The sequence below is a fragment of the Octopus bimaculoides genome, chromosome 20, assembly GCF_046866305.1.
Source record: "Octopus bimaculoides isolate indiv1 chromosome 20, ASM4686630v1, whole genome shotgun sequence".
Classification (NCBI taxonomy): domain Eukaryota; kingdom Metazoa; phylum Mollusca; class Cephalopoda; order Octopoda; family Octopodidae; genus Octopus; species Octopus bimaculoides.
Genome location: NC_142947.1, coordinates 30,754,135 through 30,769,134, shown reverse-complemented (window position 1 = coordinate 30,769,134; position 15,000 = coordinate 30,754,135). Strand labels below are relative to the sequence as shown.

General features: G+C 35.7%; 2 protein-coding genes across 7 annotated transcripts in view; one reads left to right on the top strand and one right to left on the bottom strand.

Annotated features, from left to right (window-relative positions):
• The window catches only part of LOC106874277 (uncharacterized), an 85,853-nt gene that overhangs the window by 60,734 nt on the left and 10,119 nt on the right, over window positions 1–15,000 (top strand). For 3 of the 6 annotated variants that reach the window (XM_089338320.1, XM_089338319.1, XM_089338317.1), the window contains 2 exons: window positions 8,834–8,926; window positions 9,505–9,652. In XM_089338320.1, coding sequence (XP_089194446.1) covers window positions 8,834–8,926; window positions 9,505–9,621 — 210 coding nt within the window. In that variant the 3' untranslated portion in view covers window positions 9,622–9,652. Of the gene's footprint in view, window positions 1–1,917; window positions 2,016–8,833; window positions 8,927–9,504; window positions 9,653–15,000 lie in introns of those variants that run through there. The other 3 variants (XM_089338321.1, XM_089338318.1, XR_016237643.1) reach the window with 2 other exon arrangements.
• LOC106874283 (uncharacterized) overlaps window positions 13,135–15,000 on the bottom strand; it is an 11,270-nt gene continuing 9,404 nt past the window's right edge. The window contains exon 7 of the mRNA XM_014921955.3: window positions 13,135–13,870. Within this exon, the coding sequence (XP_014777441.2) occupies window positions 13,730–13,870 (141 nt within the window). The 3' untranslated portion in view covers window positions 13,135–13,729. The remainder of the gene's footprint in view (window positions 13,871–15,000) is intronic.

Below are 15,000 nucleotides of genomic sequence, written 5' to 3'. Positions count from 1 at the left end.
CTACCAACTCATGTACATCAACGGTTGCACATTGACTACTCCCAGCAAAGACTGAATGCCACATGTTCACCCACTAGTGAAAAGACATTTGAGCAAGATTGTTGCCAGTGCCGATGGACTGGCTCCTGTGCAGGTGGCACATAAAATATACCATTTCGAGCGTGGCCGTCACCAGTACCGCCTGACTGGCCCTCGTACCGGTGGCACGTGAAGCACCCACTACACTCTCAGAGTGGTTGGTGTTAGGAAGGGCATCCAGCTGTAGAAACTCTGCCAAATCAGATTGGAGTCTGGTGTTGCCTCCTGGTCCACCAGTCCTCAGTCAAATCGTCCAACCCATGCTAGCATGGAAAGCAGACGTTAAATGACGATGATGATATTATATACATACATACTTTTATATATATATATATATATATATATATATATATATATATATATATATATATATATATATATATATGTAGAAGGTTGAAAAGGAACACACGAGTTTATATATATATGGAAAAAAAGTCAAGGTAGAAAATGCTAAAAAATTTTATAAAAATATTTCAGTACCAGTTTCGGTCAAAGAGACTTTTTCAACTGTAAGTATGGAAAACAATTAAATTTTGGAAAAGTTAAATGAAAAGTATTTGAAGAGAGACAGAGACAGGCAGAAACAAGGAAAATGACCCTTGTATACTATGCAAATATTCTTTTAAAATACTTTTCATTTAACGTGAAGTATATTTGCCACTTAAATGCGGCTAACCACTAAGGGTGAATGCTACTGTAGCTTGTAGCAGCAGGAGAACATCTCCTCCAGCTGGCTATTGACACACTTTCTGTGCCCTATCAGTATTTGCAAAGGGAAGTCATCCTTCCCATCGTCAACCTGACATGATAAGCACGGACCCGGGTTTCTGGGTATTCTGGGTAGCATTCACCCTTACGGGTTAGCCGCATTTAAGTGGAAAATATACTTCACGTTGTCTTGCAGTTACTGTTTATACCTCGTTCAGAGATTTATTATGGCTTGTTTACACTTTTTCGAGATCAGTGAATTTTCATCACTCGAAAAAGGATATATGTATTTGAATTGGGACCCCTTCGCATCGAAGATCGGTGATTGTCGTGCGCTGACGAAGGGTAAATAACCAGAAACCCAGGTCCGTGCATATCACTCAGATCGACGACGGGAAGGATGACTTCCCTTTGCAAATACCGACAGGGCACAGAAAGTGTGTCAATAGCCAGCTGGAGGAGATGTTCTCCTGGGGCTACAAGCTACAGTAGCATTCGCCCTTAGGGGTTAGCCGCATTTAAGTGGCAAATATACTTCATGTTGTCGTGCAGCTACTGTTTATACCTCGTTCAGAGATTTATTATTACTTTTCATTTAATTTTTCCAAAATTTAATTGTTTTCCATACTTACAGTTGAAAAAAATCTCAATGACCGAAACCGGTACTGAAATGTTTTTTATAAAATGTTTTTAGCATTTTCTACCATGACTTTTTTTTCCATATATATATATATATATATATATATATAATGAAATAATTGAGATTCTGTTGAATTAGGTGCTTAAGTTGAAGCACCAAGTTAGTGCGGTACTATCCATACAACTCAAAGTAAGGTGAATAAAATTAAAATATATGTAGGTATGTGTATATGTATTTATAAATATATGAATAGATGTGATTATGTTAGTCAAAAGCATGCATATAATTATGTAATTAACATGCATGATTAACTGAAATGTGATAGTTTACACACTACATTTAAACTGATTAATTATCAATGTTAATTACATAATTATATAAATGATAATGCTTTTATTCCATTGAAACCTGTCAAAAATAATTACAGTATGAATCATAGAATTTATTCTTTCTACCCTTTTATCTCTTCTTTTTCTCTTTTATTTGTTTAGGTCATTAGAGTATGACCAAGCTGGGGCACAGGTTTTACACCAGAGTATCCCTTTCCTAAAAGGATGCTGTGACAGCAGCTAGGGGTCCTTCACACCTGGTAGTTATAGAAGATCACATTCATACAGATGTTAAATTTATTTCAACCATTTGAAGTATTTCAAATTTTCATTAGATGTTTTACAAATTTTCTGCACTTATGTGGTTTCACATACTGATGACAAACATTGCATTCCTTTTTCCTAGCAATTGATAATAAAGAAGTTTCAAGTATTTTAAAGTCTGCAATTTTAGCTAATCAAAAACTGCCAACATATCAAAAATCACTGGTGTCTGTTGTCATGATAACACATATTGTTTCTGTAGTAACAGAAAATGCCGAGTATCTGTATCCACGAGAAAAAGCACAAAGTTAGAAGCGGATACCCTTCCTCTTAGGAGTTCAATTTTGTTTTTATGTTGCTAGGTACAACAATTGATTCTATTGGGAATAAAGATTTACAGCAATCTGTGTCGAGCATACTCGCACAGTCCAGAGATACCAGGCTGCCACTTTCAGCATAGAACAGTGAACCACACACAACATTAAGTTTGTCAGCCTTCAAGACAGAACTGACACTCAAGAAGTAGAAAGTACTTGAGCCTGTGTTAGGTGTGGAAATAAACAGCATTGTGGCACTCATCCTTCTACAGTAGACTCATATCTCCATGAATTCATGTAGCAAAGTGTGACCTATTTGAAAAACTATTTGAATGTATTTTAAATACATAGCAAAAATTTGAGAATAAAAATTCTGTTTCCATTAAATCCTTTTCAAAAAGAATTCAATGTTCAGCATACAAAACCACATACATCAGTGTAGGAAATATGAAAAAAAGCTGGCAAAATTTGAAATACCTCAAGTGGTTGGAAGAAATTTAACAAGTTCCCTGAACTTTGTTAAGAACACACCCATATCTTTTACTCTTTTACTTGTTTCAGTGATTTGACTGCGGTTATGCTGGAGCACTGCCTTTAGTCGAGCAAATCGACCCTAGGAATTATTCTTTGTAAGCCTAGTACTTATTCTATCAGTATCTTTTGCCGAACCGCTAAGTTACGAGGATGTAAACACACCAGCATCAGTTGTTGGGTGGGGGGACAAACACAGACACACAAACATATATACATATACATATATATATATATATATATATATATATATATATATATATATATATATATATATATATATATATATATATATGACGGACTTCTTTCAGTTTCCATCTACCAAATCCATTCACAAGGCTTTGGTCAGCCCGAGGCTATAGTAGAAGACATTTGCCCAAGGTGCCACGAAGTGGAGACTGAACCCAGAACCATGTGGTTGGTAAGCAAGCTACTTACCACATAGCCACTCCTGCGCCTACATATGCAGAAAAAAAACATAATACACATAATCACAGTTATTTTGTGCAAATGCACGTGCTCAGTTTGTCTGTTTTCTTTACATACAATTAACAAGATACATAACTCTGTCTTAATTTTTTTTTTCTCAACGTACAGCACATGCGCAGATCAAACTAGTTTTGTCTCCATCTTCGTCAGCCAATTAAGTCACTCACTACAATTTACACATACTGCCATTAACATCATATGTCAAGTGGAAACAGAATATATGAAATCTCATTGTGGTAGTTCGACATTTAAAAGACACATTCCATACTTTGTAAACTTCAGTAGGATACATATATATATATATATATATATATAGCAAGAGAGAGAGAATACATAGACACACACACTACATACACACACTACATACACACACACACATACAACTCATACATGAATACATATAGATGTGTGTGTGTCTATGTAAGTGTATGCTTGTCTATTTACATAGTCCTAAATAAACCTGCGTATTTTAACTTCTATCATTTTAGGTTTTACACTTATCATTTTCTGAAAAATTATACAATTTCTCTTTGAATTACATTCTACTGTCTAATATACGTTTATGTGTATCAATGAGCCAAGAATAAAAACTTTTACATGGTAGCTACACCAGCTAGAAATAACAGGCACATGTTCCTCAAATCACACACTGCTGTCTTGCGTGTGTATGTGTATCTCAACAGCAATAACAATATTTACAAATAGAAACAACAGGTACATTTTCCTCAAATCACACACTGCTGTCTTATGTGTGTGTGTGTTTATCAATAATAATAATAGTATTTACAAATATATATATATATATATATATATATATATATATATATATATATATATACACACACATATATATCATCATCATCATCATCGTTTAACATCCGCTTTCCATGCTGGTATGGGTTGGATGGTTTGACTGAGGACTGGCAAGCCAGGTGGCTGCAGCAGGCTCCAATGTGATCAGGTAGAGTTTCTACAGCTGGATGCCCTTCCTAACACCAACCACTCCGAGAATGTAGTGGATACTTTTACATGCCACCGGCACAAGGGCCAGTTAGGCAGTACTGGCGATGGCCAAGCTCAAATGGTGTTTTTTAAGTGCCAGCTGCACATGATTTAGTCCAGCGCCAATGGTAGTTGTCCGTAGTTATCTTTTTTCTCATTGATTTTTAAAGAGATATTCACATCAGCAGGACAGCTGACCTCTGTGATGTCATAACTACTCTGCACATCCTCTGATAACTCTTGAATGGTGATTCAACAATTTCCCCTCACAGCTGTATGCACATCTGCAATGTTTTTCTCAGTTCTGCTGGTTGCAGGTATCCCAGAACGTTTGTCACTATTGACATTTTTTCGACCATCTTGGAAATGGAAATGTCTGAACCACTCATACACTTCTGTGTGGTTCATACACTCCTCTCCATACACTTTCTGCAACCTTGCGTAGGTCTTTGAGCAGGTATCACTATGACAACTTCCTCTGTCATGGTCAATGCGATGATGACACGCTACACACGTTCCTTCCAAGTGCTGCTGTAAACAGCAGAAGTAAGCTAGAACATTGAAACTAATTATTTGAAGTTGGTGGGGGATGGGGAGTTGAATGTAATTAAGGGAGAGTAATATCAGTGAATGGGAGGAGGAGAAGTGTGGGAAAACGGAAACTAAATGCAAAATGGGTGAATAATGGGAAGAAAGTCGCAAGAGTAAACCCTGAAGAAATTCTGAGATGAAACAATATGAGGAGCTTGCGCATGCATGTAGTGAAGATGGTGTTTCCCAGTTGCATAACGGGTACTTTTCAAAGTTACTACATCTCCCAATTATCTCCAATTTTTTTTTTTTTTAGATAAGCATCTTGTTCATCAAAGCTTTTGAAGATTCTTCTCTTCTCTGCTGTGCACAGACCACATTTTACTTTCAGTTTAGTAGGGATAAGAGCTTTCTAGGATGTCTCATTTAATTCTCCACTCTGAAACTTTTTAACTTCCAAATGTAGTTGGCCACTTTCATGGTGTTCTTTTTACCAATGTGTTTACAGAAGGATGTATGATTAAGTAATTTGTTTAAATTATTTGATTATTCAACCTGTGTAATGTATGTGTTTCTACTAAATTTAATTGTCTTTTGCTCCTATATTGCAAGATTTGTCTTGTGGACATGTATTAGGTTTCCTGTATTAATATCTTCAGTTTTGATACTAGATATGTGCAATGTTTTCCATGTTTGATGTGCAACTATAGCTAATTTTAAGATTGTATCTGTTAAAGATTTCTAGACAATCAGGAGGAAAATGCTTGTCAGTTAAAGTCTGTAGCTGTTTAGCTATTATGATGAGTAAAAAGTGAAATATAAACCTCTTTTCATTTGTAGGAAGCAAGGTGTGAGTTGTGTAGATACTTTTCTCTTTGAATTTACAAGTTAATAAGGTTTTATAGTATTAGGAGGCAACCTCAAATATTACCTTACTCAAGCAAAGATTGAACACCTTCTGCTAATATTGTAGATGGGATTCTTATACACTAATATGGTTTGCATGATCCTACATTAATACAGGAATTTTTCATTTGGCTTCCATGTATAACATTGAGGAAGTCTTAAGTCAACTTTGCCTTTCATCTTTTCAGGGTTGATGAAATAAATACCAGTTGAGCATTTACCCACTCACCCGAAATTGCTGGCCTTGTGCCAAAATTTGAAATCATTATTAATATTCTACTGATTGATGCAAGTTTTTGGCATTCCTAATGCAATTGTTAACACTATTTAGAACTATGCTAGCTAGTCCAACCTCACATTTAGCGGGACTGATTAACCTACATTTACAGTCAGACAAAATTTTTGGTCCCTAATAGTTATAAACATTTGGCAGCTAAAAATCTTACCCAATATTTATAGTTTAAACTTATTTGTGTTGGTGCATATTTCTCAGTAGTTTTGTTGAGGAACTTTTGTGGTGTCTTATCTAGGTTTCTACATTTATGCATGCCAAATATAAATTTAGACTAGTGAAATACAAACACAATTTTGTAACTGTTCCTTGTTGTCAGTTTGCAATACTTGTGTGGAAAGTTGTTGGTTTTGTAATGTCAAGAAGTGGTGAAAGCAGAAACACAATTTCAATATTTTCTGTGTGCATTGCTATTTCGTTGCCTTTCATATTATCAAACTAAACTATCAGTGAATATTGTATAACTAGTACATGCTCAACATGTCATCTCTGTAACTGGTTCGGCTCTCTATGCTACTGCTGTTAGTTCTAATCGACTGATTCTGCTGACACCTTGTACTCCAACTAAACTGTCCTAGGGATTTTAAATTATGTAATATTTATGTGTACAGGCACAGACATAGCTGTGGTTTGTCCCACTACATGGCGTCTTGGGCAAGTGTTTTCTACTTTATCCCCAGTCAACCAAATCTTTGTGAGTAGATTTTATAGATGGAAACTGAAAGAAGCTGGTCATAAATATATATACACTTGTGTACCCTTGTCTTGACATTATTGGATAGTTGTAAACAAACATCATTGTCATACAAGAAATGTTGTTCCTTTCCACTCTAGAGTACTGGGGTCAATTCATTCAACTAAAAAATTTAAGGCGGTGCTCCAGCATGGCCACAGTCTAATAACTGAAACAAGTTCTGGAAGCACTGTGTTCCACCCACACATAACAACTAAACTTTTCACACCCCTTACCCCAACAAACCAAACTACATCTCTTCCTCACATTTCCTTTCATGCACTATGCTTATCTCTCACTCCCCAATCCTGTCCTCACTGTATTATTGCTATCGCATAGTCCCCAAACCCCCTTTATATACCTAGGTTTTCACCAGTCACTGCATTCCCCACCCCAACACCCTGTGAAGTCTCTACTTCCTACTCACTTTTCTTTGGCAATATCCTGCTCCTTATATTATGACCTTCATACCTTGAGGGTTTGCTCTGGCACTTCACCACCACCTCTCTCTTGCTCTCCTCTTTGGCTGGGTAGCCATATACCTCTACAGCAGCACACCTGTTTCTGTCCTCATTTTTGATCACACTCTCTCTCTCGCTGGCCAGGTAACCATGTACCTCCTCTATAACAAGACAACTGTTTCTGTCTGTCACACTCTAACCTCCCATCATCTAGCATAAGATCACCTCCTCCAATGCCCCCTCCCCTCAAAAGTTTTTTGTCTTGCAAGTTACTTGGTGACCCTGCCTGTGTCGGTGCCACGTAAAAAGCACCCAGTCCATGCTGTAAAATGGTTGGCATTTGGAAGGGCATCCAGCTGTAAAAACCATGCCAAAATTGACCTTGCTTGTGCTGGTGCCACATAAAAAGCACTCAGTCCACTTTGTGGGGTGGTCAGTGTTAGGAAGGGCATCCAGCTGTAGAAACCATGCCAAAACAGACACACAAGTCTGGTGCAGTCTCCTGCCTTCCTGTCCAGCTCCTGTCCAACCATTCAACCTATGTCAGCATGGAAACCAGATGTTAAATGATGATGATGATATATATATACATACATATTATTTAAAAGTTTGATTCAGTTCCATGTGACTTCAAGTTTTGTGGAGACCCTAAGAGGAGCCTTTTTCTTTCATGCTTTGGTTTGAATCCAAAGCATGAGACAAGCTCCTGTTAGGAGCCGGTTAAACTTGAAGTCTCACACAACAGAAGCAAACTGTAACTCCTACTAAATGTGTTGAATACCTTTTTCTTGTTTATCCACTCTCTCCTCTATATACATATATAAAGCATGTCTTTTACTTTGTTTGCCAGTATTTCTTACAAGAGAAAATGTGACATCAATTATCAGGAATAATTGAATTTACTAATATAAACCAGTTTTTATAGATACCATAACAAACTGTATTTGTCAATATAATTATTCCACTCAAATTGAGAATCTAAACTCAACCCCACACAATTTGCATAATAAACAATTGAGATTCTTTTACTACATAAATTCTTATAAACATACCTATCCAATCCTCCTCAATACCCCCACACATCCAATACAAACTAAGTAGGTTATTTGATGTGCAGTAAATGGCTCAGAGATTAACAGGTAGGTTTACAGAGTATTTTAGTGATGCCCAACTGAACACCTCGTGACAAGCTGCCTCTCATTTGAGCTGTGGACCCTTCCTTCTCCCATGTCCAATGCAAATCATAAATAATCTTCCAGTTCAGAAACTGTCAGCTAAATGAATTAAATCTGACTCAATTTTCTCTAATTATCTACATTCATACTTAACTAAAAACATTTCATAATTACCAACTACTTCCCTTAACATTCACTCTCCCAGAGAGAGAAACTTTCCTTTCTGCCTCACCTGTAATTCTTCTTCTGAGACGACATCTTTCTCTGAAAAGGACAGTTAATTTTTTTCTTCATCCAATGTGAAGCTGATGCATTATCATGTCATCTCCATTAATCCTTTATCTGATATATATTAATCATGTCTGTATTTATTATAGTTACAAGGGAACTTTGTACAGTATGACGGTGTGGATGCTTTATTGGCTGCATTAAATACTCCCACTTCAGGATTGAAGCTTTTGAATATTCCGGTAGGTCTGTCAAATTATGAATGGCTATTTTACTCTGTATACTGTATGTTGTTAAATATAGATACATACCAAGTATTATTCAGAGAGCTCACTTCAGGGAAAAGACCACAGGGATAATGTATTTTCTTGGGTACTCAATTTTTGTCATTCCTAACACTTAAAATATATTTAACACAGACATAGAAATATATTTGGGAGGAAGAAGCAGTGTAGACTATTTAACCAGACTCCATAATGTCATGGTTGGCTTTGACACAATTAGAACTCAGAATACAGACAGTTGAAACTAAACATTGCCAAGTATTCAGTTTAATGCTTTGCTGTTTCTAGTACCTGTACCAGGAAAATAACATTTTCCTCTACACCACAGCAAACCTTGGATGTCACAACCAATAATCTTCCAGTTTAACACTCCCAACTACATGCCTGAGCACCTTTAAGGGAGTCTACTTTGTCACAAGTATTCGGACTAGGTCTCCAATCTTAGAACTTCCTTGGAGGTTCTGTGAAAAAGTAATGGGAACTGTCTTTCTTACTCAAAGTCAACTAGAAAAGTACAGTATTCTTTCTCCTTGCAGAATGTGTCTATCAATAAAGAACAAGAAGTTAGAGTGAAAAAACTAAAAGAGAAGAAAGATATTGAGATTATTTACCATCCTTGGGTTTCAGGAAGAGATTTCAAATTTGGAAAATAGCATTTATAATAAAGTCTAAATTCCACTATAATTTTGTTCCTGCCCTTGTGACACACACACTACATAAACAATATTCATTAGGGTAAATGAATTTTCCACTTGTTTCAATAGCAATAATTCCCATTGATTGATTGATTAATTGAACTACCTGGAAGTGAATGAGTATTCCCAAGGCAGAATCAGAATGACAGTGTCTGGTAAAGATATGTCTTTGAACTACAGGTGCAGTCCATCTGATAACTTCACATTTTATGCCTACTCAGTTTTACCCATAAGGTTTAAGATGACCCAGCACTATAATAAAAGCTGTCCAAGATGCTACACAGTCGGATTCAAATCTAGGATGTTCTGGCTGCGAAACAAACTTCTGAATCACTTGGCCATGCCTGCCACCGTGATATTACTTATATAACACACCATATACATCTTGTGTTAACTCTATGTAACGGACTTCCAGTTTGTAAACTAGTTGCATACTCTCTTTAACCAGGTCCACCCTTGCTATCTCCTAATCCCAGACTCAATACTTAACCCAATCCTTTCTTCTCAGGACAGCTACCTACTGGAATACACCAGGGCAGAATTCTGGTTTAAGAATCCCATGTAATCCCTCAAAACTTTTTAGAGATTTGGGAATTTTCAGAAAACTTTTGAAAATGTGTTCTACACACAGGAATTCATACGATTATGAACAAAATTTTCTATTTTAGAATTTTTAACCCTGCCCCATCCCAAAACATTCCTAAAAGTTTTACTTTTTTGAATTTTTTTTTTTAAAGTCATAGCTTAAAATACGGAAAGTCTGAATTTTTTGCCTAAATCCCAGAAACAGACCACCATTGGGTGCATCATCATTCCATTAAATGTATTTAATATTGAAGAACATCAATACGTCAGAGTGACAAAAAAAAAAATGAGGAAGGTCATCAGGTGATCATGAGATGTACTAAAAATAACAGCCAAATTGCCCTTAAATGAAACAAAAAAATTTTTTTTTTGCATGATATTATGAATTCCCATATGTAGAACACAAATTCACAAACATTTTTCAGAAAACTCCAAAAAATAAAGTTGAGGTGTTATATGGCGTGCTTAAAGCAGAATTCCACCTACATGTCTGTTTTTCCTACAGACCTGACTAACCTACAATAACCTAAAGAGGAGCCTCTATATGGTTGATCAACTTACTAGAAATAGCAGCCAAATTTCCTACCTATCACACCAATTACTTGATCTTTCAGCAATAACAGAGGATTTTCATCATTTTCACATTATTACCAATTTTAACCTCTTTACAACTACAAGACACTTAGCCATGTCATCTTAAAATGGCAATATACTGGACTACGTAATTTCTGATATATAACATAAGAGGACATTCATGGGTTAGAATACCTTTGATCAGGTCTGTTTGGTCAGATCTGACCTGGAGCAAAACAGCTACAACCACCTTTATATAAGAGAAAAAAGAAAGGGGGTATGGAATTTTCTCATGCTCAAGAACCTTCTCAGAGATGTAGATGCAAAAGATGTTTATGACTGTTTAATTTAAACTGAGTGCCTGTAGTATAGTTGCTAAGTACATACACTAAGACATTTACAAGGTCTAGGTTCAATTCCTACCTAGCATGATAACTGAATTTTTTTTTCAAATATCCAGCAAATTTCTGCCCACACTTCAGAAAAAAATGTAAATTTTCTTTGAACAAATCCAAAAATCCAAGTATAAGGTTGAACAATTTTTACAATTCTCAAAAATATTTGAATTATTATCATTATTATTAGCTGCTACACAACCAAAATCTGAATTTTTGGATTCATCAATGCCAAGCATTTGTGGCATTAACAGTTGATACTTCCACTACCAAATGCAACATCACTCACAATTCCAGCTAAACAAGTCCTGTTTAGCTATAATCAACTAAAAATTTCCTCATTCATTTCTTGTTTTTACCCATTAGGTAATGTCCATATCATTGAAAATAATGTTTTGTTTTCTTTTGTGACCTTTTTAAATGGGCAAAATAAATGATTTAGATTTTAAAATGCTATATTTTATTGTCAAATATATCACTGTACCCATTGAATATGGAAATGAAAAGACCAACTCAGCCAAATTTTCATAGTAAATATATGTACATCATCCATCGTCATCATCGCTTAATGTCTGTTTTCCATGCCGGAGAGCTGTCCAGGCTCCAATTATCTGTTCTGGCATGGTTTCTATGGCTGGATGTCCTGCCTAATGTCAACCACTTCAGAGTGATGTTGGGTGCTTTTTATGTGCCACTAGCATGGGTGCATTTGCATAGTAACAGCACAGAGTGAAAAGACAAGTTTGTTTCTTGGAGTGTATTTTTTTTTGAGTGCCAGGATATGAAAGAAAAAGACTTCAGTTGGCCCCAGGCCACATCATCTGATATTTTCTAAGACAAGTGTGCAAATTGAAGATTTGGTTGCTATTTCCATCAGGTCAAGTAACCATGTAAAAATCTCTTTATTGGAATATGGGAATTATGAACAGTAATGAGACCAATCTTTGCAGCTGTAAATAAATGATATTAAGAGGAATTCCAAGGTGCTACCTTGCTTCAATTCTAATCAAAAGCAAACTTCAGCCTGCTGACATGACCCCTAATATTCCCTCAAGATTTTCTCAAAGGACTCACCTGATGCATGATAAAATGCACACGTCTAGTAAAAAGAGGCTTAAGAACTTTGAAAACACAGTTATCTCAGTTTACACCATTACCAAATATTTCTTTTTAATCCACTGATGTATGAAGTTAACAAAAATGCTGAGCAAACAAAACCATAATTCAAATAATCACCGAACTGTTTGTATTACATATAAACAAACATTCCAGTTCTGTATACTTCTAACACAAAGCTGTACAAGCACTGTTTTTGTATGCAAAATAAAATACACACGAACACATATTTATTTATTTGAAGCTGAAACTTCCAATCTTCACTAAGTTGTAAATGCATATATATTTCTTGTTTAATATGATCCTGGATATGAAACTGCTGAAACAGATGATAGATTTTGGGAGAGCCATTCTGCTGATGGATCTCTCTCTCTCTCTTTCACACACACACAAGTTGTATTATTAGTTGCTTTGTCAAAGTATTTTACCACACAACTTGATTTTTCAATGAGTTCTCTGCCATGGTCTTTTTGAGTGTCTGGTATTTATAATTTGTTGGTGGTGAGTGCAAGAGGGAAGAACGTGCATGTTAGTGTTTGTTGTATTCATGTATGTCTGTAGTTATTGGGGTAGTATTGTAGTATCTTCATGGTAATGAGCATCCATGTGTATATGAGTGAGTTTACACAAACACACACTATAGTTCATCATTCATCACACAGACTCACTCCAATTGTAACGACACATACATACATACATACATACAAGAAATACACATATACATATATAAACCAAACACCTGTAAAAACACAGGCATGGAGAACTCATTTAAAAAGCTGACATATAAGCTGGTAACAAAGTATTAAACTACAAATAATGTGTTTATTTGCAGAATGACAACATATACTACAATACTAATACATACATATTTGTTACATTTCATATGTTCAATAGCGTCTTTGCACAGCTAAACACCAAACAACAAAGGAGACTACCTTCAAAATAACACAAAAAAATTCCATAAATCACAACCTACAATCTTAAAAAAAAGTACATGTTGAATAGTGTAGTCCTAAATAGACTGTATCTGAAACAGAAAGATGGATTGGTCATTGATGGAATGTCACTGATCATAGGTTTGCTCAACCACATGTTAATCAATAACAACACATGTGCATATTTATATTTTATAAATGAAAACCAAAGCATCTTAAAAAATAAATATTTCTTATTTTGAGAACATTAGATTAAATATTAAAGTTTACTAGTTGTTTGGGAAAAGTGTAGGTATGTGCCTATGTGTATCTGTGTGTATGTATATGTGTGTGTGTGTGTATATATATATATATATATATATATATATTTATCTGTGTGAATGTGTGCATACATGTTAGTATGTATGTGTGTGCATGTGTAAACATCAGTACATCAGTCTGGTGAACTATCAAATAAACCTCTTAGATGCCATACATCTTCTTTGTGTTCTGCCAGCAATGTTTCAGTACCACATCAATAAGGACATCCTTTAGTTGGGCCACTTCAAATGCAACAGCAACAGCAAAACCTGGATGAGAGAATTTCATGTATCCCCGTGGCACCTGTCAAAAACAAAAACAACAACAACTGCTGTTAAATGGGAAGACTCAATAGCATTAATAACCCTTTCTACTATACGCACAAGACCTGAAATTTTGGTGGAGAGGACTAGTCGATTACATCGACCCCAAAAGATGAAAAGCAAAGTCAATCTCAGTGACATTTGAACTCAGAACATGAAGATGGACAAAATACCACTAAGCATTTCGTCTGGCATGCTAACAACTCTGCCAGCTTACCCACTTCTCAATAGCATTAATAACAATGACATGATGGGAACATCAATGTAATCCTTTAATCTGCTCAATATAGCAAGTGGATGTTCCCTCAACAAATCCTCTACTGCTTGTAATAGGCCACATGAGTCAGTAAAGAAGCTTTTAAATTGATCTGTCCAATTTAGTACACAAACCTCTATAAAATAGGGACCATTTGAATCTGTATGGAAGGTTCTATGTAATCATATGACCTGATACAGTAACTAAGTGTTCTTCTCAATAAATACTACTGTTTTTGAAATAGAGACCACATGATCCATAGGATAATATATATGTACACAAAATATGGGGGGTTTAGTTCACAGGTGATCTAAACGACTAGGTACGCTAGGTAAGTGCTGTAATGGATTACCAGGGCTCCAAGGTTATAGCCAAGACAGTAGTTATGGAGCCATTGTAGATTTCCGATATAGCGGATATATAATTGTTAAAGAGAACAAACGTTAAGGCAAGACATCTCAAGTCATATGCATTATTATTATTATTATTATCATTGGAAAAAAATTCGAAGTCTTATAGCTGATTCTGGGATATCCCAGAGTATGGAGACAAACAGGGAAAATGAAAAGGGTATAGATTAATGAAATGATGACAGAGGACAGGATAGAAGGAATAAGGAAGTGAAGAAAGGGAAGGAAAAAAAGACATAAAAGTTCACAGTTCAACTTTCCAGTCGTGCAGAAGTCCGTCCCTAAGTCCTTAGGTGCAATCCTGTGTAAATTCATGCAGGTTAAAGTCCTGATAGTGTAAATATCCAGAAATAGATGCGAACATATCAACCTTCAATAACAGAATGGTAGCAGAGGTGGCTTTTACATGGTAAAAAGAAAGAAAGAAATAAATAGAAAGAGAGG